The 22,242-nt window shown below is 34.2% G+C and overlaps 1 protein-coding gene across 2 annotated transcripts in view; it reads right to left on the bottom strand.

The window, feature by feature from the left end:
* LOC138691096 (NPC intracellular cholesterol transporter 1 homolog 1b-like) overlaps positions 1–22,242 on the bottom strand; it is a 121,769-nt gene that overhangs the window by 63,018 nt on the left and 36,509 nt on the right. For both annotated transcript variants that reach the window (XM_069812806.1, XM_069812805.1), the window contains exons 6-8: positions 18,632–18,767; positions 5,763–5,961; positions 3,982–4,074 (exon numbers count right to left, since the gene is read on the bottom strand). In XM_069812806.1, coding sequence (XP_069668907.1) covers positions 3,982–4,074; positions 5,763–5,961; positions 18,632–18,767 — 428 coding nt within the window. The remainder of the gene's footprint in view (positions 1–3,981; positions 4,075–5,762; positions 5,962–18,631; positions 18,768–22,242) is intronic.

The following is a 22,242-nucleotide window of genomic DNA, read 5'->3' on the forward strand; positions in this document are numbered from 1 at the left end:
GCGAAAACGTCCCATGCAGACCTCTGGTAGATATATTATTGATTAAACTTATGTTGCGATACTCCATCAATATGTAAAATTTATTCTACATACTTTTTCTTGGGTTCAATCGCTATTCGTGATTTTGATTTCAAACAAAGTCTCATTAATATTTTACTGAAATGTATTACATTTAATGCTTATTTCCTGATAAATCGATTCATATCCACATACTGAGCAGGACAAATCCCACCCATCAGTTTAGGAGGAACTGTTGTACACTGGCGTTCAAAGATAACTAACTGACTCCTACTGATCGATAATTTGAATAATTTCGAGGGAAAAATTGTTCTGGGGCCAGGCATCGAACCCGGGACCTTTGGTTTAACGTACCAACGCTCTACCAACTGAGCAACCCGGGAACTCTACCAGACACCGATCCAATTTTTCCCTCTATATCCACAGACCTCAAAGTGGGCTGACAACCGTCAAGCAACCAACGTTGAGTACACACTAACTCTGTGTGACTTAAATTGTGGTTTTCTGTCAACGAACAATGACGTGTATTATGCAAATCAAGCTTTCAGGTATAACTCCCTGTAAAGTTGATTTGAATAATTTCGAGGGAAAAATTGTTCCGGGGCCAGGGATCGAACCCATTGTTCAAGAATTTAAACAGAAAATCAATATCCCGAATTTAAAAGAAAACTTACAAATTAAACCAAACCCTTTAACTCTATTAAATATAGAATATAATCTAAATTTAACAGAAGAAATACTGAAATCAGAAGTAAACACTGAAATACTGAAACAATTGTCTTTAGAGACAATTAAACCACAAAACTGGCTTCATTTATACACCGACGGATCCTTGATCTCCAGAGAACAAGGTGCCGGTGCAGGTGTTACGTGCTGTCTCTTCTCACTTTATAGATCTCTTGGACATGGAACAACAAGTTTTGATGGTGAAATCATTGCAATAAGTGAATGTCTCAGGTATCTTCTATCCTACATCAATAAATTTAGGAATGCAGTTATATTGTCAGACTCCAGAGCAGCTATTCTATCAATTGTCTCTAAACACACACCTTCATCTCAAACTGCAGCAGAAATAACTAAAATGCTCTCTCAATTAATATCACTCAATAAAAGAATTGTATTCCAATGGATACCATTCCATTGTGGAATCCTGGGAAACGAGAATGCGGATGCTTTAGCAAAGAAGGGCAGCACTGCTACTTACAGACCTGTTACTAAATCTACTTATTAGCCTACTCTGCGAAGAGATTTATTAAATGTACATACTTAGACTTCAACAAACAAAATTTGATAACACAATCCCAAGGGAAAAAAATGGAACTATCTGCATCAAAATCCACAGTTAATTTCCGATTTACCATGAAAATCGTCTGTAGCTGCATTTAGATTGACAACAGGCCATGATTGTTTGGCTAAACACCTGCATATAATTGGAATATATCAGTCCCCTAACTGCCCATTGTGCAACTCAAACCAAGAAATGGATTCGGAACACCTCAAAATCTGTGCTTCAGTGGCTGGTCATGATAATATCTTTGAAAAATATTGGAGTGCAAGAGGTCAAATGACTTTATTGTCAAACGCCTGGCATTAGAAAACAACAACAACAATAACAGTAAAAAACCTCGCATTTGTTTAATACTCTAATTTTTTCCCTATTTATACTAGGTTCTGAGGAGAGTGCATTTTCAAAAATATACTGTCGAAAGTCAAACGGTTTTCATACTATTGAGCGACAAATTTAACGTATTTTATAAAGCAAGCCTCTTTCAGCGCTCAGAACTCTGGAACCATTTACTGCAGAACATTGAAAAGGAGCTCATTTTCAAGCTGACATTTGGCAGGTTATGTTAAGAAGTAAGCTTTATTTTTATTGTATACAGAGACAGATAATCTGATTTTACTTACTTTTAGGCTTTTTGCCCATTTGTAAAAATTTTAAAAATATTGAGAAAAAACCTTGCATTATTAAGAGGGATTAGGCATTGTTTGCTTAGTGGTATTGCAATAAGTTTCGAGGGTCTTAAATAAATTATTTTCACACGCCTAGACTTGAACGGCGCAGTACCGCACGCACTGGCCGAGAGCTGAAGATAAGCGAGCGTTGGGCGTCATTTTACTCCTGTATTTATGAAAACTTGTGATAAAGCTAGCATAGTCATGACTGCTAGACGACACATCACGTGTTTGTCTCCTGGTCTTGCTTGCCTCGGCTAGCTCCCGTCTCACAGTCAGCTGGTTAGTTCACGCGCGTACAATTTATTTTCTTTATTTGATATTTTCAATACTTTCTTATCAACGGTGCACCAGTAAAAAATATGTGTTTATTTGTACTTTAAATGCGGAATCTAACTATATATTTTAAGATATTTTTTCGTGGTCAAAGGCGTCTTAAAGAAGAAAAATCTAAATTTCTCCATTTCCATAAAAAGTAAGAAAATCTGTTTTGTATGTCGATATAAACTTTAATTTCTCAGCATCAAAATAAACCATGATTTTGATCATTGGGTGAAAGGGTTTCGGAGTCACAACAGTTTAAATTTGCTAATTTGATGAAAATACGATAAATTTAAATATTTTAAATTTAAACATTATGAAGTTCTGATGCCTCAAACTTTGCACAAAGCATTGTATCACAGTTGTCAACGGACAGAAAAAGTTTCATTGTATTTAAAAATTGCAAGGTCAATTTTCTCTATATTTCGGTCGATTTGAGATGCAATAGCCCATACAGTCCTTTTCTCCATTAAAAATAAGAATAAGAATAATGGAATACGGAACTACGTGTTGGGATCCCTATAGAATATATCAGATAAATTCCTTAGAAAGAATCCAGTATAGGGCAGCTAAATTTGTTAAAGGTAAAAGAGAAGATGGGAACGATACGATAAAAGAACTTAAATGGGAAACTTTGGAAAACAGACGTAGGAAAACTAGAATAACATCATTGTATAGAGCACATCTAGGTCAGAAAGCATGGGTAGACATAACGGCTCGGTTAGAAAAGCCAACGTACTATGGTAGGAACGATCATGATTTTAAAATCAAATGTAGGAAACAGAAAACGGATGTAGGTAAATTCTCATTCTTAAATAGAACTATAAATGATTGGAATGACCTACCTGCAGCGGTCTTTGAGGGCTGTCCTTCCTTAAGGAGATTCAAGAATAATTTAAAGAGTTGTGTATAAAGTGAAAATTAAAATTAAGGTGACATTCAACATTTAATTTTTTAAGGTGACATGTATTTATCTAGCCTGACGAGTTTACTTCCTTGGTTTGAATTGTAAATTATTTAAAAATAGCGTGTAAGCGGGCCTTAGACTAGAAATGTTTAGTTTAAATGTAGTTCTGTTTATAAGTATGCATAAGAATGCAATTATTTGACTTATTTGAACTGTTGTATCAGTGAAGCGAGGTGAGTCAGTGAAGTTATGGTTTTACAGTGCAGTGAACAGTTCCAATCAGTGATAATTTATAGCGTCAATGAAATGTGTTCTATAGTGTCAGTGAAATGTGTTACAGAGTGTCAGTGAAATGTGTGCTAAAGTGTCAGTGAAATGCGTCATAGTGCCACTACAGGGAATGAGATGAGAGTAAAGTGAAAGACTATTGAAACTTATGTAGGACCTATACATAATTATGTAGGTTGTGTTGTAAAATTAGGTGTTTTATTTTATGTTTTATTATTATTGTGTTAAATTGTATTGTGTATTCTTATTGTATTGTGTATAAAATTGTATATGTGTTGTAAATTGTACTATGTATTGTACATTTTATTGTGTATTGCTTATCATTTTAACTGTGTATTGTTAATATTGTATATACCACTGCCACCGGGTGCTTGCCCACTTGCAGTGTAAATAAATACATACATACATCCGTGGCTTGCGGATTAGCATATTTCAGAATGGAGATTATTGTACTACGCAAAACGAGTGACGTGTCCTTCTGTAATACTTACCAAATCCCCACTTGTAGAAGAATTTTTCTATCAGCCGATTGAAGGCATCTTCAAAAACCGTTAAAATCGAAGGCCAGTAGCACGTTAAGTTCACTACAACATACAAAGTTGGAGTTGCACATAAGTAGTGAATATAGTTCTTAGATGACGTAACAGCTGCTTGGGTTAGAACAGAATTAATTTTGAAAAAAAAAAAAAAAAAACGTATATTCTGCTTAAATGCTATACAGTTAAGAGTCTGCGATTTGGGTAACTAATGCTACTAAGGAAATTGATCTTTACATAAAGGGTTGAAGTTATCTAGAGCAGTGAAAAGATCTCTTTAAATTAAGGGGAAAGGATGGTATTTTTTAAAACTTGTTTCCTATTTGGTGTAAAATATTAATTTTTGTATGTAGAGAGCTCATAGCTGTGGCAACTTAAGAAAATAAAAATATTTTGAAAAAAATTATTTGGGGGCCCAAATTTGAACAAAATATACCCAATGCAGGATTGTACTAAAAACAGATATTTATCTAAACCGTTTTTAAAGATAGATTCAAACAGTTCTTTTGCAATGTATTTTCAAAAGCATGTTCTACAAACTGTCTGTAACAGAATTTTGATATTAGTCCCTACGTTTGTAAAATAAACAATTAAAATTTAATGACACTCTTCTGATTTTCTTTCTTGCAAACAAACGCACGTATTTTTTAAATGAAATCAAGTAACAAAATTCTGTTACAGAGAAAAGTTTCCTAATAGTCTAAGGAAAGTGTGTTCTAAATTTCATGCATGTATCTTTAATAGTTCAGAAATTGTATCCATTTTTGTCTGGCAATGTAGCAAAAAAACCGATAAAAGCGGGCGTGTGATTTAAAAATCCATAGCGCAGGAAGTTTAAAAATGACGTCTCAACATCCGATAAGGGACAAATACGCACAAAATGTTATGCAATGCATTCCACACATATTAAAGAGCATTTTAAAGAAAAAAAAAGTTTGAAAATTTAATTTACCGGAAACAACAATAAAAGTGGGCGAGTGATTTAAAAATCCGTAACGCAGGAAGTTTAAAAATGGCGACTCAACATCCGATAAGGGCACAAATATCCACAAAATGTTATGCTATGCATTCCACACACATCACAGAGTATTTTAAAGATTTTTTTTGAAAATTTACTAATTTTTCACCAAAAAATACCATCCTCTCCCCTTAACATAACCATATGAATTACGTCACAATCAAGCTTGAAAATTATGCGAAAACCCTTTAAAGTAATAATCTTGCAATTGCTCTATAGCTCCTAAAGAAATTTTTATATCAAACGACTTCAAGTTACATTTAAATCTGGCAATGCATTGAGAATGAGAGATATTGTCCAATTACAATGTAGTAAAATTGCTATTTGTCCTTGATATCCTTCCAAGTTAATAGTATAGAACTATGATGAAATTCACCTTTGCTTTTATTATACTTTGTAAGTATAAAACAAAATGTGACTTTACATTTATCTTTCTTGAGGCGCTACTTCATCATATCAGATATTTTAGCCTTGGCTTTGGGCCAACATTATACTCTTTCTTCCTCACGGAAGAGGGCTTTCCTGACCGTATGTTCAACACATTATAAGGCCACCGCGGAGACATCACAGAACAAGAAAAGTAATAATCTTCATCCACATCGGGAATCGAACCACGGGCTCCTTGGTTGGAGAGAACATGCGTTATTCACTGACCCATAGCGACGGACAATTTCAAGTTTACACATTGATATTTAATTAATTAACACTTCTAACTTACCCTTAAGACAATAAAAAATGAGCAAAAAAGCAATAAAACCAACAGCGAATATTAAGTACACAAATCCAGAGATAACAGCCAAGCCATATGCCTCAAAGATTAAAAATTCTTCGTCGCCTTCTATCACGATGGGGTCCAAACCTCCGGCATTAGGACAACTCGCTTCACAGTCCAAGCAGCTACAAGCCGCACTGTTACTCTGTAACATGACAAAACAGGTAAAGGATATTATATATCTGTAATTTTGCGAGTAACACAATGTTAGGATAGTTAATTTGAAATAGAATAAAGTGGGAAGCAACAAGTTACTCGTTTACTAAGGGTCGTATTCATAGACGAGACTTTGGACCAAAGTTGACTTTGGAAAGTACAAAGTCGCCATTTTCCTATTCACAGTAGACTCTTTGACGAAAGGAAACTTCGATCGTGACCTTACTTCGAAGTCGCCGAAAACCTAGATTTTGACTTTGACTTTCGTTGGTGGACATAAGAAAAATGGCTACTATTTGGGAAATTGTTATATTTGCCGCGAAGATTGATAACATCCAGGAAATTATTGAAGCTCTTCATGTGTCTCGGCGTATTATTAGACATGTACAACAAAACTCTGCTGAATTTTATATAGATAATGAATTCAAATCAAGATACAGATTTGAAAAATGGACCGTATTAAATAATATCCGCGATTCAACATGCACTGATGAATAATAGAATAATAAAAAAGGATTACCTGTTCCATTAATAATACTCTTATTTCACTTCGATATTGCTCTATGGGTATAAGGATTAATGGTTTACTATTGATTTTGTATGTTTAATTGTATTATTTATACGTCTTCACAGTTCTAGTAGCATGTCTCTTTCATAGTCTGTCTTTGGTGGCATCTTCTTATCTTTCACGTCTTCACAATTATTTTACATTGAAATAATATTATAATGCTGCAACGATCGCTTAACGTCTGCCGATGTTCAATTGTTTCACTGATTTGAGACTCAAAAGTTGGCTTTTATTGTGGCAATGCCTACTCTACTTCAGCTATTCATTAATTTAATTCGTTCAGAATGCCATGATTGCGATTGCTAACATTCATAAAAGATCGTCAAATCTCGACTTACCGAAGTGAAAGTCAAATTTTCAGAAGTAGTGTTTATGAATAGGACTTTTAACAAAGTTAAACTTTACTATGAAAGTCGACTTTGGGAAGTCTTCAACCAAAGTCTCGTTTATGAATACTACCCTTAGTGCGTTTAAAATATTCATATAATACGAAAATCAATGCATGACAATAAATAGCAAACTAAACTATGAATTAATAAACTATATTGGGTGTTGCGAGTAGCAATAGTAAACTAAACTATGAATTAATAAACTACTGTATATTAGGTGTTGCGAGTAGCAAATCTGAACTCTTGACAATCGTCCAGTGTTACGATTGACGTAAACGGCTACCGTACTAAGTTCCTGCAGTGGTCTAGCCCATCAGCTTGTCAGAATGGGAATTTTTTAATTAAAATTCGTAGTGATACTTGTGGCGGACAAGGTCGCAGTTAGGGCTTTTCTTTGGATTCTCCATCTCTTGTTTCCCCACTTTAGACATCAACATCATCCCGTTGGCAAGCCTTACCGTGAAATGAGTGGGCCTGGGTTCAAATCCTCGTTGGGACAAGTTATCTTGTTTTTTTCTCCGGGGTTTTCCCTCAACCCATTAAGAGCAAATGCTGGGTAAATTAAGGCGCTGGACCTCGGACTTGTTTCGCTGGCATTATAAAAGAATCGTTAGAAAGTTTTAAGAACAAGAAAGCGCCAGGAACAGACACATTAAATATAGAACTAATAAAATATGGTTCACCATCTATGCATAAAAGAATATTAGATTTACTTAACCAGTGGTGGAAAATAGGAAGTATCCCAGAGGAATGGAAAGAACCAATTCTATAAATAGTATTTATGTTTAGGGAGATTTTTGGTTTATTTATTATTTTTATTTTGTTGATTATTTGTTTTGGATAAACATGCGAGAATAAATTTATTTGCCTAGTTCCTTTTAAAATCTTAACAAAAATTTAACAGTATAATTAGAAAATTTAAGAAAGGAAATAAAGAAGACTGCAACAACTACAGAGGAATCAGTTTGCTGAACTCTTGCTGCAAGATATATGCAAAAATTTTGAGAAATAGAATTAATAATATAATGGAAACATTTCTCTTGGAACAACAACATGGATTCAGAAAAGGCAGGTCTTGTTGTGACTGTATTTTTACAATAATGCAACTGCTTGAGAAAAGAAAGAAATATAATTTGCCAATATTTATAGCATTTATAGATTATGTTAAAGCCTTTGATAAAGTAAAAAGAAATATAATATGGGATATAATGAACCTACGAGGCTTTCCAAGTCACATGATAGGAGAAATTCAAAGCTCGTACGCTGGAATAATGATAAAAATAAAAAATGGAAACAGACAGTCAACTACCAATATAGAGATAAATCAAGGTGTGAGACAAGGATGCCCTTTAGCACCCGCTCTGTGTAAACTTATATTGACGATGTCATAAGGAAATGGCAATATATTTTATCAGAAAAGTTTAGGGTTGATAATAGAAAATTACATACACTCCTCTTCGCAGATGATCAGGCAGTGATAGCAACTGACGAGGACGGCTTACAGAGAGCCATTATCCAATTAGAAAGAGTTGCTGCTGAGTATAACCTACAGATATCGCCAAGCAAAACCAAGGTAATGGCGTTCCATGGGAAGAATATAGTAAGAGTCAAAATAGTAGTGAATAACCTTTTAATAATACAGGTAACTGATTTTAACTATTAGGGGTCTTCCTAGGAAATGCTAGGACAAAGGATATTAAGAGAAAATTAAACCTGTTCCAACATATTTGTGGTACAATTAAGACAACACTAGGAAGGAAAACCAGAAGAGAAACTCTACTTAAGTTCCATAATGTTTTAGCTTTGCCTGTATTGATGTCTGGCTCGGAATCCTGGACCCTTAATAAAAGCATGATAAGAAGTGTGGAAGCAGCAGAAATGAGATTTCTTCTATATGTAGCAGGATATACTCTTTTAGACAAGAAAAGGAATGAAGATATCCGCAAAGAACTACAAATAGTCAGCATAGTAACAAAAATAGAGGACTATAGAAATAAATGATTTGAACACGTCAGCAGAATGAATGAAGAAAGGCTGCCCCGTATGATCCTAAATTATAAGCCTCAAGGTCACAGAAGTCGAGGACGACCAACCAAAAGATGGCGTGATCAACTATACTTTGGAGCCGGAACAGATCAGTAATGATCTAATCCATGAAGGAGATGATGATGATGATTATCACATTCATCTCATTCAGATGCTAGATGACCACAACTTTTGATAAAGCGTCGTAAATGCCAATTAAAGAAACATAATTCCGTTCGATCGTCATTTCGTAGCATTCTCTGATCGTTGACGCTGTTCTAGGGAAGGGAGAAGAGGAGCGAAGCCTGTTCTAAACCTGGATACTCAGCGAACGTTAGTGTGGTTGGGAATACGCCTAGTTGGGGATCAGAGTAATAGTCTTTTGAAATGGACGTAGCGCTAGGATTCCTCTCTTCCATCAAGATAATAAAAGCATGTATTCCAAATTTTGGGGTTTTCCCTGCATTACGAGTAGGCTAGCATTAGCGAACTTGACTGCTGCGTCTGAAAAAACAGTTATTGCCTTGATAATTTGATGACGCACAGTTGTCTTATCATGTTAGCAATGATATTTCATTTATAGTTAAATTTCTTGGACTACGTTGATATGTCATGCATACATGAAATCACTGTACCATACACATAAATAAGTAAATAAACTTCCATTTTCTTCATTGCAAAAAAAAAAAAAAAAAAAAAAAAAAAAAAAAAAAAAAAGAAAAGAAATTATGTTCTTTATAATTAAAAAAGTAATATATAATTCAATTGTTTTATATGATATTCTTATTGAATTTGGTATTCCCAAGAAACTAGTTCGATTAATTAAAATGTGTCTCAGTGAAACGTACAGTAGATTTCGTATAGGTTAGTTTCTGTCGGATGCGTTTCCAATTCACTGCAGGCTAAAGCAAGGAGATGCACTATCACCTTTACTTTTTAACTTTGCTCTAGAGTAGGCCATTAGGAAAGTCCAGGATAACAGAGAGGGTTTGGAATTGAACGGGTTACATCAGCTGCTTGTCTATGCGGATGATGTGAATATGTTAGGAGAAAATCCACAAACGATTAGGGAAAACACGGGAATTTCACTGGAAGCAAGTAAAGTGATAGGTTTGGAAGTAAATCCCGAAAAGACAACGTATATGATTATGTCTCGTGACGAGAATATTGTACGAAATGGAAATATAAAAATTGGAAATTTATCTTTTGAAGAGGTGGAGAAGTTCAAATATCTTGGTGCAACAGTAACAAATATAAATGATACCCGGAGGAAATTAAACACAGAATAAATATGGGAAATGCCTGTTATTATTCAGTTGAGAAGCTTTTATCATCCAGTCTGCTGTCAAAAAATGTGAAAGTTAGAATTTATAAAACAGTTATATTACCGATTGTTCTTTATGGTTGTGCAACTTGAACTCTCACTTTGAGAGAGGAACATAGGTTAAGGGTGTTTGAGAATAAGGTGCTTAGGAAAATATTTGGGGCTAAGAGGGATGAAGTTACAGGAGAATGGAGAAAGTTACACAACGCAGAGCTGCACGCATTGTATTCTTCACCTGACATATTTAGGAACATTAAATCCAGACGTTTGAGATGGGCAGGGCATGTAGCACATATGAGCGAATCCAGAAATGCATGTAGAGTGTTAGTTGGGAGGCCGGAGGGAAAAAGACCTTTAGGGAGGCCGAGACGTAGATGGGAAGATAATATTAAAATAGATTTGAAGGAGGTGGGATATGATGATATAGAATGGATTAATCTTGCTCAGGATAGGGACCAATGGCCGGCTTATGTGAGGGCGGCAATGAACCTCCGGGTTCCTTAAAAGCCAGTAAGTAATTAAGTAAGTAAGTATTATTCAATTTCTTCATTAATAAGTTATATGATTTAGATAGATATAAATATGGCATTAGATTTGTATAAATTAATATAAAATACAGTACTGTTGTTTAGTTAACTGTCCGAAGACAGGTTTGAACCTCACAAGTGATATCATGTCACCACTTATGAGACAACTAGGCCAGGAGATAATAAGGTAGGGTGGCCAATTCCTTTCCCCCTCCATTGCATACATCGCCGATTAGCTACATATCACACTAATCAGACTTCAGATACATACAAACAATTTTTCTTCCTCTGACATATATATATATGTCAAGTGAGATGTACTGCCTGATAATAGATATACGTATCAGCGAAATTTTATGTATACGAAAATCTGTTTTAAAAGATATAAACACATTAAAAGACATTAATGGGTTATAGTGTGATTCTAACAAATATATCCCTTCTTTATAAATAACGAGAAGCAGTGTGAAATAAGATTGTTCGCCTGTTCATAAAAAGGGGCCTAAAATAGTGGCCGGTAGCCTAATAGTTCAAGAAAGAGTAAATCTATTATTAGCAGCACGTCCTGTAGATTTTTTTGATGTTACGTTTTGTTGAGATGGATTAACTTAGATGGAAATTACATCTAGTGGTAAAAATTATTCTGTGGACAAAACTTCCATTTTTCTGGAGAAATAACTTGATCCATTCATAACACAATACCATTTCATTTGTTAGTAACTCGTTTACTTTGATTTGGAATAAGTAGCACTTCAGCCCAAAAAGACCCAACTAAACCATGTGCCACACTATCCATTCCTCTCCAGCTTTAAAATCCATATATCCAGCGTTTCTCAACCTTTGGTTCGCGAAGGCGGGACAGGAGGTCTGCAGGCAGAATTAAAAATTTAATTTTAACTGAATTAAAAATATCATAACAAAAACTAAATGAATAAAAATTATTCACATAAATTGGATACCGTACTGTATAAGTCACTTTCTAAAAGCCACGAATATTTAAACGAGCAGACAAAAATCTGGTATTTCAAGGAAATGTGGGTGTGACTGCATTGTTGCTAACTTCAGAGGGACCGCAATACAGGCTGATAAGAATTGGTAAGGTTGGTAACATAAGAGCGGTGAAGTAAACAACAATACAACGTGGTTTTATTGCTCCCTTTTTCCCTTGCTGTTTTAAGTAAACATATGTTGTCCATACTTCAACAAATTGATTGCTTATTGTTATTTGCTACTAGTTTTGCTCACAGTTGCCAATTTAGCGATCTAGCAGTTTCAGTAGATCTTCAGAAGTGCTAAGTTATATGTAGTTGGACAAAGTGTGTCGTAAATTGACTCCAGTTTAAGTGTGACGATCTGTTCATAATTCGTATAATCAACAGCAGAAAGGGTCCATGTCTACTAGCAACTACATTATTATAAATGATTGATTAAATGGCAGCCATTTAATCAATCATTTATATTTAAGTGTTAAAAGTAGTGTACGCAAGATTGAAGATGGATACATTATATTATATTATATTATATTATATTATATTATATTATATTATATTATATTATATTATATTATATTATATTATATTATTATATTATATTATATTATATTATATTACTAGCTGTACCCGTGCGCTCTGCTGCACTTTTTAGAAATAAATATGAAGTAATTACATAATTAAAATAGGACATTGGTCCAGGCAACATTCGTGTTTATAGAAGGATAAATCGTTTAATATGTCACTTAATTTAAATTGTATTTAAATAATTAAAATGCGATCATTTTGGTCCAGAGACCACTCATTTGGTGCAATGATAATTTCTTTAACATATTTCTTAATTGTTATTGCATGCAAATACTTAAATTATGATCATTTGGTTCAGAGAACATCCGTTTATGGTGCAATTTGATCCCATAAAAATTTTGCATAGAATAAAACTTATTGGAAATCACCTTTAAAAAACTTTTGTTATGCAATATTTTTCATGAAAATTAATAATAAGGGAGATATTTCGATTTATTTAATTCAAGCTCCCTTATAATCCCCCTTTTAAATAAAGTATTTTGAATGTCATATAGCCTAAAATCTAAGTTACAACAAACTTAATTTATATTTCAATTTTCGTATAAATCGGTTCAGCTATTATCGCGTGAAAAGGTAACAAACATCCAGACAGACAGACAGGCAGATAAAAATTTCAAAAAAGCGATTTTCGGTTTCAGGATGGTTAATTATACATGTTAACACCAATTATTTTTGGAAAATCGAAAATTACCAGAAAAATTTTGGCTACAGATTTATTATTAGTATAGATTTACGCAGTGAAGACGACGTTCAAAACGGCGCACCATGTAGACACAATATCTTCATGCATCTTAAATGACCGTACCTTTTAAACTTGATTCTTTCAATATTCTTCCCAGATTGCACGCATACGCGATTGGAATGTTGAACTGTGTAGATGCAGCTTTAGTTCCGTTACACACTACAGCGAGAATGCGTTTGTCGAGCTATAAAAAATGCTTTCGTGTAGCACTGATTGTAACGGTCGAAATAAGGCACAGCTGACATTCTCCCACAGATAACTTAACCTATAAAGAGTATAAAATTTGTATTTTGTGAATGAAATGAAACAATTAATAGCAAGTCAGATGTTCAAATTTATGTAACATCATCGCATATCAAACCAAAAGACCTTGCATGGTAATAATAAGGTCTTTGATCAAACTGCCTTCCGTATGGCGTAATAAAATTCGTGTTTTAATTAGGCCTATCTATACAGAGATGGCTTCACTGTGTAGCAACATGTCTCGCTGTGAATACATAAGCATTGGTATATAGATGTCCCTACTGTTACTGTTAAATTAAATTATGATTTCAGCAGATAATGAAAATGTATTTATGTTATAATAATAAGAGAAAAGTGCAGTACATGTAATTAACATTGTTAAACCTGTATTTCGCTTTTCGCAAATGGCATTACTGAATAATAACATCGAATTTCTTTATTGCAGTAATCGATATTAATCTACGAGTATTTCAACTTCACAATGTCTGAATAGGTTAAGTATTCGTTAATATACAATTATTAACATTTTGTGATCGAATTTTAGGAATATATTATTTACATTTTTATTTTATTCACTAAATAGTCCTAATAAATGTCACTCGAGGTCTGAGATTACTACAGAGAGTTCCACCTAAATTGCAAAAATGTCTCACTGATAACGTATATCTAAAGAAATTAGTGTTCACAAAAAATATGAAATGGTGTAAATAATGATCAGTCAAACATGACAAAATAAGTATTGAAGATCAAGACTCATCTTCATGGCTGTTTCTCACGTACAATAGCAGTATCGGCAACTTAATTGACATTGTTGACAATGTAATGAAATTCGTGAGCATTACCCACTATATTTATTTGTCTGTAGCCATACCGTGGTTGCATTGTTCTTTTATGCACATGCAATAAATATTTCACTCTCAGGTTATGTCACAGCCTGGCGAGAATGCGACTCGCGAGACATTGTGGCTCGCAGTGAGAGCTACACATTTCTCTTGCTTCTAACCTACCCTAACCCCCACCCTCTCACTCACTGGAGTCAAACTCCGTTGTATTTGTCTCTGAAATGCGAGTGGCATATGTCCCTCTCGAAACCATACACCTCTACAAAAACGAAAGTTTCAAATAGGATGGGAGGACGCATTTTTTTTTTTTTTTTGCTGTCAATATGATGAGAATATTAAATGTATGATTTGTTCACAAGTATTACGAGGAAAACGGTTGTAGAACATAAAACGGCATTATACTACATGTTACTCATGGAACATTAAAAGTTAGGTGTTAATAATAAAAATAAAAATAATAATAATAAAAATAATAATAATAATAATAATAATAATAATAATAATAATAATAATAATAATAATAATAATATAATCATCATCTCTGTACGTCGAACCTTTTTCAGCAGATGTACACTTAGCGGCAAAAAGAATGGGCTGACTCTTGGTCGATAGAAATGCTAAGTTCTATCGCGCGGTTCACTCGTGTAAACGTAACCCAGTGCAAGGCATTGCTGTGGCGTCTCTTCATTGAAAGTCGTCCGTCTATAACGTAATAAATCTTACGAGCAGTGTGTGGCCCCGTGATAAGAAGTCTGACATCCGTACCAGAGGTTGTGAGTTCGCCTCCTGGTACGGTACAATTATTTTTTTTTTATTTTAACTTTTACTTAATTTATTAGTTTAAATGTGAAATGACATTTGTTAACAAACTTCGTTATGCCTGCCTTGTAAAAATATTATTGCCCATCAACTATGGGCTATTAATAGGCGAGACCTAGTCTGTATAAACAAAAATACTTGTTTCACATCCTAAAAAAACGGGCGCATATCAATAAATAATTAAATTAACAAAAACAAACCATTTGTTGATATATTAACAAAACAAGGCTGTGGCGGGGACTAGCATCTCGTTCACAAACCACCTGCGTCAACATCTGCCCTCATTCTGCGCGGCATGGAGTCCACAAGATTATGGAACAGGTCTAAATTCTTGGCCATCTTCTCCCTTGCATCTAGAACTCTGTCCCACAATTCCTCAGGTGTCCGAACGGGTGGTTGTTCTGCCCAATTAGAGCGTAGGATCCTTTTGACTGCAGCCCACAAATTTTGAAACGGATTCATATCTGGTGAATTTGGAGGCCAGTCGACTGGGTCGACATCACGCCTCCTCGTAAACCATCTTTGAATCCGGTTGGCGGTGTGTATCGGATGATTATCCTGCTGGAAGAAAAGTGTTCCTTCTGGATATCGTTTTCGGGCGGAAGGGATCATTGCATTTGCCAAAATGTGTTCGTAGAGTTCTGCCGTAAACAGACTGTGGATGCGTTCCAGAAGTCCTGCCCCATCGTATGACATCCACCCCCAAGACACGACCCTCACGCGAAGCGTATCGGTGGTCATTCATACAATAAACTAGGGCAGTACCATTGCTATTGGAGACAATTCCCTCGTCGGAGAAAATGACATTTCTCCAATCAAATTCCTGTCGGAGAATAGCATACACAGAATGTTACGGGAGACAATTACCTGGTCGGAGAAAATGACATTTCTCCAATCGAAGTCCTGTCGGAGAGTAGCATACGCAGAATAGCCTATGCGAATCAGGGCAATGAGTTATTGTTTCTGTGCCATCTTCAAGCGTAATGACGAGACAAAACGTTATATTAACAGATAGCAGTATTGCTTGAAAGAGAGAGGGAGGTTTATTATTTGTTAGAGTTTGGGCATATATATATATATATATATATATATATATCGCCACATAATTATAGCTTTGCGAGACACATATGATGGCAAATTTGTAATAAAAAAAAAGAAGATCAGGGGAGATTCGAACCTCGAGCTACTACTACTAACTTGTTCAATATACCAATGCCGTAACAACTTACGCTACTGCAACTGTTTATGTCAGTTGGGCATAATACACGGTTTTCCTGTTCATATTCGCTCCGGTCGATTTTGTATTTATCAATTTTATTATTATTTCACTCTTCAAGGGCCCTGATGTATCTAGAATCAACCTGCCATTCCATTTTATTACATATTTTAGCATATTAAACAAAATACAGCAAATTTAAATGGTTTAATTATGTGTTATCTGGTGAACTACGGCGTTGACGAGACGAGCATGCGCAAGGTATGTCTCTCGAACTTGGAAATTGTCGGCCGGACCATTCTTTTTGCCTCTAAGTGTACGAATGATGCGGTTAGCTCTTCAATTTGAACTCACTGATTTACTATGTGATGTCAAATGAAAGCTAGATGTAAGGACTTGACAAATGTTGAACTTCCAAATCTTTGCCAAAAAATAAATATCCGAAGCGTCGTTCTTTCGCTTGCTCTGTTGAAGCCATGTTCGCTACAACTTATGTAAGTGAAAAATTATTTTCAACAATGAAAATAGTAAAAACCAAATTTAGATCACGACTGACAGATAAGTACCTTCGTGGTCAACTACAACTGGCAGTAAGCGACATAATTCCTGATTTTGAAACTTTGTCGCAGAGACATTATGAAGATAGTTAATTTTAGGTTGTGATATTGTTCATTTATTGTTCATTTCTTTCTTCGTTACACGTACTGTATAAAATTATATTTAAGCGCTTGACGTAAGGAAAATTAAAGTCCGTTAATAAGTCAGACAGTTACTTCACTTCCCCTTCTTGTGTCCGCCTCCATATGTGCTATGCACGTTGCAGGTTACACAGTGGCTCGGCGCACGATTACTTTTTCGCCACGGCTGGGTTATGATGTTAATTATAAAGTTAACAATTTCGCATGGATAGATAAACATTTATAACATTATACATATACATATTCCCATCATAGAATACAAATAGTGTTAAATAAATAATATTCTCTCTTTGATGTGTGCAAGGCCATCTTAAATAGACTGAGTCATTTGTTCTGATTTCATTATAGCCTATTAATCTCAGAAAGCGCTGCGGCGCTGGTAAAACGTAGTTATTTTAAAACTCTTGTATCTGCTTAAATATCACTCCTATCAACATTTTACATAGAATAAAATTGATCGAAAATAATTTTTAAAGAAACTTTTGTTATGTAACATTTGTCATAAAAATCAATAATGAGGGAGATATTTCGATTTATTTCATTCAAGCCCTTATAACCCCCCCCTTTTAATTAAAGTATTTTGAATGCCATATAGCCTAAAATCTAAGTTACAACGAACTTACTTCATATTTCAATTTTCATATAAATCGGTTCAGCCACTATCGCGTGAAAAGGTAACAAACATCCAGATAGACAGACATACAAATAAAAATTTCGAAAAAGCTATTTTCGGTTTCAGGATGATTAATTATACATGTTTTTGGAAAATCGAAAATTACCAGAAAAATTTTGACTAAAAATGTATTATTAGTACAGATTTTATGTTATGTTATATTATATTATGTTATATTATATTATATTATATTATATTATATTATATTATATTATATTATATTATATTATATTATATATTATATTATATTATATTATATTATATATTATATTATATTATATTATATTATATTATATTATATTATATTATATTATATTATATTATATTATATTCTCGACCATGCCGAAATGTAGTAATTACACACCTGGTAGCAGCCCTTTAATAGACCTCATTAAAATACACCTATTCTTTAAACTTCAGGTGTTCCACCAATCAGAAAACACCATTGTAGCAATATGAAAGCGCAAGTATCGATTATTCTCGGATATGCAATCGAAAGACAACTAGCGAAACGTCACGGAGGCTGGAAATCCAATACTGTCGCAGAAGGTTATGTTCTGTTACTATAATAATTAGCGTTAATTGCAAATAATATTCAAATGATTATTATCAAGATTAATGTTTATTTTACTCTCTAGATTATTTCAAGGTCAATGACATTTGTTCCTCGGAAAAAAATCAATACTTTCGCGTCTGCGCACATTCACAATTTACGAGATATTGCACAAGGTCAGTTCCGCTCCCCAGTCAGATAAGAATAACATGAATACTTATGAGTAATTTCAAGTTAGAAATATGGTCGAGCATAAAAAGTCGTATGAAACTTGCCTATAATGGTAATTAAGACGCTCGTATGAAAATTATGAAACTCGCTTGCGCTCGTTTCATAAACATACTCGCGTCTTAATTTCTACCATTATAGGCTCGTTGCATAATGTACTAATATTATATTATATTATATTATATTATATTATATTATATTATATTATATTATATTATATTATATAATTACGTACATCATAAGGCTCAGAGCAAGATTTTGTCTCAATATTCAAGGGTATAAAATCTCCTTCCGGTTCCGTAATTTGAACATAATTTATCTGAAAGGGCACAAAGTCGCTGTCTGCTTCATTCCCCATGTACGCGAACCATCTGAAACAATTAAAACACTAATAATAAACTGGCCACATTTCCTTTTTCTATCTTTATTCACATATTATAAATTTTCTTTCAAACATACAGTAGCCTATTTACAGAAAATAACTGAAATATATGTTATTGTTGTTTTCTAATGCCAGGCGTTTGACAATGAAGTCATTTGACCTCTTGCACTCCAATATTTTTCAAAGATATTATCATGACCAGCCAATAAAGCACTGATTTTGAGGTGTTCCGAATCCATTTCTTGGTTTGAGTTGCACAATGGGGAGTTAGGGGACTGATATATTCCAATTCTATGCAGGTGTTTAGCCAAACAATCATGGCCTGTTGTCAATGTAAATGCAGCTACAGACGATTTTCGTGGTAAATCGGGAATTAACTGTGGATTTTGATGCAGAGAGTTCAATTTTTTCCCTTGGGATTGTATTATCAAATTTTGTTTGTTGAAGTCTAAGTATGTAGATTTAATAAATCTCTTCACAGAGTAATACGTAGATTTAGTAACAGGTCTGTAAGTAGCAGTGCTGCCCTTCTTTGCTAAAGCATCCGCATTCTCGTTTCCCAGGATTCCATAATGGAATGGTATCCATTGGAATACAATTATTTTATTGAATGATATTAATTGAGAGAGTATTTTAGTTATTTCTGCTGCTATTTGAGATGAAGGTGTGTGTTTATAGACGATTGATAGAATAGCTGCTTTGGAGTCTGACAATATAACTGCATTCCTAAATTTATTGATGTGGCATAGAAAATTCCTGAGACATTCACTTATTGCAATGATTTCACCATCAAAACTTGTTGTTCCATGTCCAAGTGATCTATAAAGTGAGAAGAGATTTAAACTCGGGATATTGATTTTCTGTTTTAATTCTTGAACAATGGTTATGAAACTTTTTTGAGCTTTCAATCTACAGAGAGGACTGTATGAATGCCAATTGTTTCCTGGTAATCTGATAAGTTTTTCGTATTGAATCAGTGCTTTTTCTTCTATTGTCATTTTGATACTGTTAATATTAGTGAGGAACCTCATAGAATCTATTGGAGTTGTTGTGATTCCACTAGTAATGAGTCTGAGAGCTTGGTTTTGAACATATTCTATATGTCGTTTATGAAAGGTGAAGTAATTAAAGTTTCTCCGCAGTATGTCAGCACTGGCTGTATAAACATTTTGAATGTAGTGTTCAAAGTATTACTAAAATATATGTGGTTAGTTTAAGTGAAATTCGGCGAGGCAATGCGGAATGCAGGTAAAGCCATGTTATAGTTCTATATACAGTGAAACCTCTCATTTACGGACATCGATGGGACGCAACAATCTGTCCGCTTCTGGGAGGGAGGCTCCCCAATGTAACAGTAGATTTGTAATGTAGATTATGTATCCCTTCACGCTTTAAATGAAATGTATTACTATAGTTTAATCTTAATATAGTATACTACAGTAAATTCTTTGCAAATTTGAACTCCAGTAGATAAGACCGAAAAAGGAAAATACAGTACTGTGCCATGCAATTTTATTCTAGGTCTACAGTTATGCAGTACTGTAATTTACAGTTTTCAACTTAACCTTTACGTTCAGGTGCCATGTCTCTCGAAACCGAACAACTGATTGAAGTGCAGAGAATAATCCTACTAACCCTATCATATGTCGAATACAATTTCAAGATCGCGGAAACCTTGGACCCATCAGACAGGTTAAATTTTATGACTTTATCCACCCGCTTTCAGCTAACGAGGGGTAGCCAGCTGGGCTAGTGGTAGCCTACGAGACTCTTGTTGTCTTCTTGCATGTTAAGGAATTTCTGTACAGTTTTCAAAACTAAATTTTCCATTTTTGTAACACATTAGATCTTGAAATCCAAGTTCTGTCCACAGTCAGGACTGTGAAACAGCTGTCCGTGTCCGTATCTGAGAGTGTTCGTAAACGAGAGTTAAATTTATCATTATTTTTATATTATTTCAGTTGGGACATAAAAATCTGTCCGTATCTTGGGGGTGTCCGTAACGAGAGGTTTCACTGTATATATATATATATATATATATATATATACACACACACATTATTGAGATCTATTACCATTGGAATATCTGACGCCTGGATAAATGATAAATGCGCAGAGCAATACAAACATTCTCGGACATCTTAGAGAAAACATCAAGAATAAACGCCCATGTCTTTAAACAAGAAGTGTGATTTTACTCCATCACAATGCTCGAACTCTCACTGCCAGATCAACAAGGGACGAATTATAACGTTTTCGCTTGAGAAACAATACAACGCCTGGGGACAGAGACTTATCTCCATGCGATTTCTATTTTTTTTTTTTTTTTTTTTTTTTTTGAAGAAAAGTCTGAATAGAACCACATTTCCATCGGATGAAATTATAGTAAATGCTGTTGAACATTGGTTCACCTCCAGGAACGGGGATACTTTGAACAGGTTCCGTTACCTGGTATTATAGTGGGAGAATAAGTATTGTCAAATAAATGTTTTATTATATTTCCGTCATTGACTTATCATATATTATCATAGAGTGGAACTCTTTATATTACATATTTTACAATTTTTATGAACGTTTTCGTCACCATTGTGACATCATCAGATACATGTGATTTTCAATATGTTAACCTCATGTCTATAGGATTTGTTTGTAATATAGTAGAGTGGAATTGTTAACACAACATTAAAGGTAAATATTAAAAGACTTGAATTAAGTTAAAAAGTTAAAAACATTAAAAAAACACACTACGAGCCTTCACTTACTAATAAAAGGGCCATTCCATGTCAAATCAACACAAAAAAGTGGACTTTTCAACCCGACCACCTCAGATTTTCATTAAATTTGGTGGGATGGTAAAGAACCTTAAGTTAATTAATTATGTTAAATTTTAGCCCTCAATAATGCACGATATCCATACAGCAGTTCTGTCAATATGAGAAAAAATGTAAAAATGTTGCATACTATGTCAACAAAAATAATTCATAACTTCTCTTCTAATTGAGGTAGAATCTTAAACTTGGGCTTATTTTAAAGCTAAGGAATCATACTTTTCAATAAAAATAGGTTTGCATCAAAGTATCGAATTCTTTATTGAATGGTCACGTGAATCACATTTTAACATTTGAATATCTAAAAATGCGGGGCACAAATTATTTCGCGAAAAATATATGTTATAGAGGTAACAGCATTCTCCCCTTTGTGTAAGTTTCATTTTGGTAACGTTTCAGGAATATCAGTAAAAAAATATATCAATGTCTTGGTTTGTAGCACTAAAACCCATCTTACACCAACACTGCATGCGTGCGAGTTCGTACTTGTCTGATTATATGCGTCGTCTATCTGTCAGGCCGTCATGAGTGGCAGTTTATACAGTCTTCAATTTATACAAAACGTGCGATCTGTTTCAAGTGCAGTGTCGTTAGTTTTTGTAGTATGTGGTAGTTTTGTGCGATGTAATGGAGTTG

Source organism: Periplaneta americana, chromosome 16, assembly GCF_040183065.1.
Source record: "Periplaneta americana isolate PAMFEO1 chromosome 16, P.americana_PAMFEO1_priV1, whole genome shotgun sequence".
Classification (NCBI taxonomy): domain Eukaryota; kingdom Metazoa; phylum Arthropoda; class Insecta; order Blattodea; family Blattidae; genus Periplaneta; species Periplaneta americana.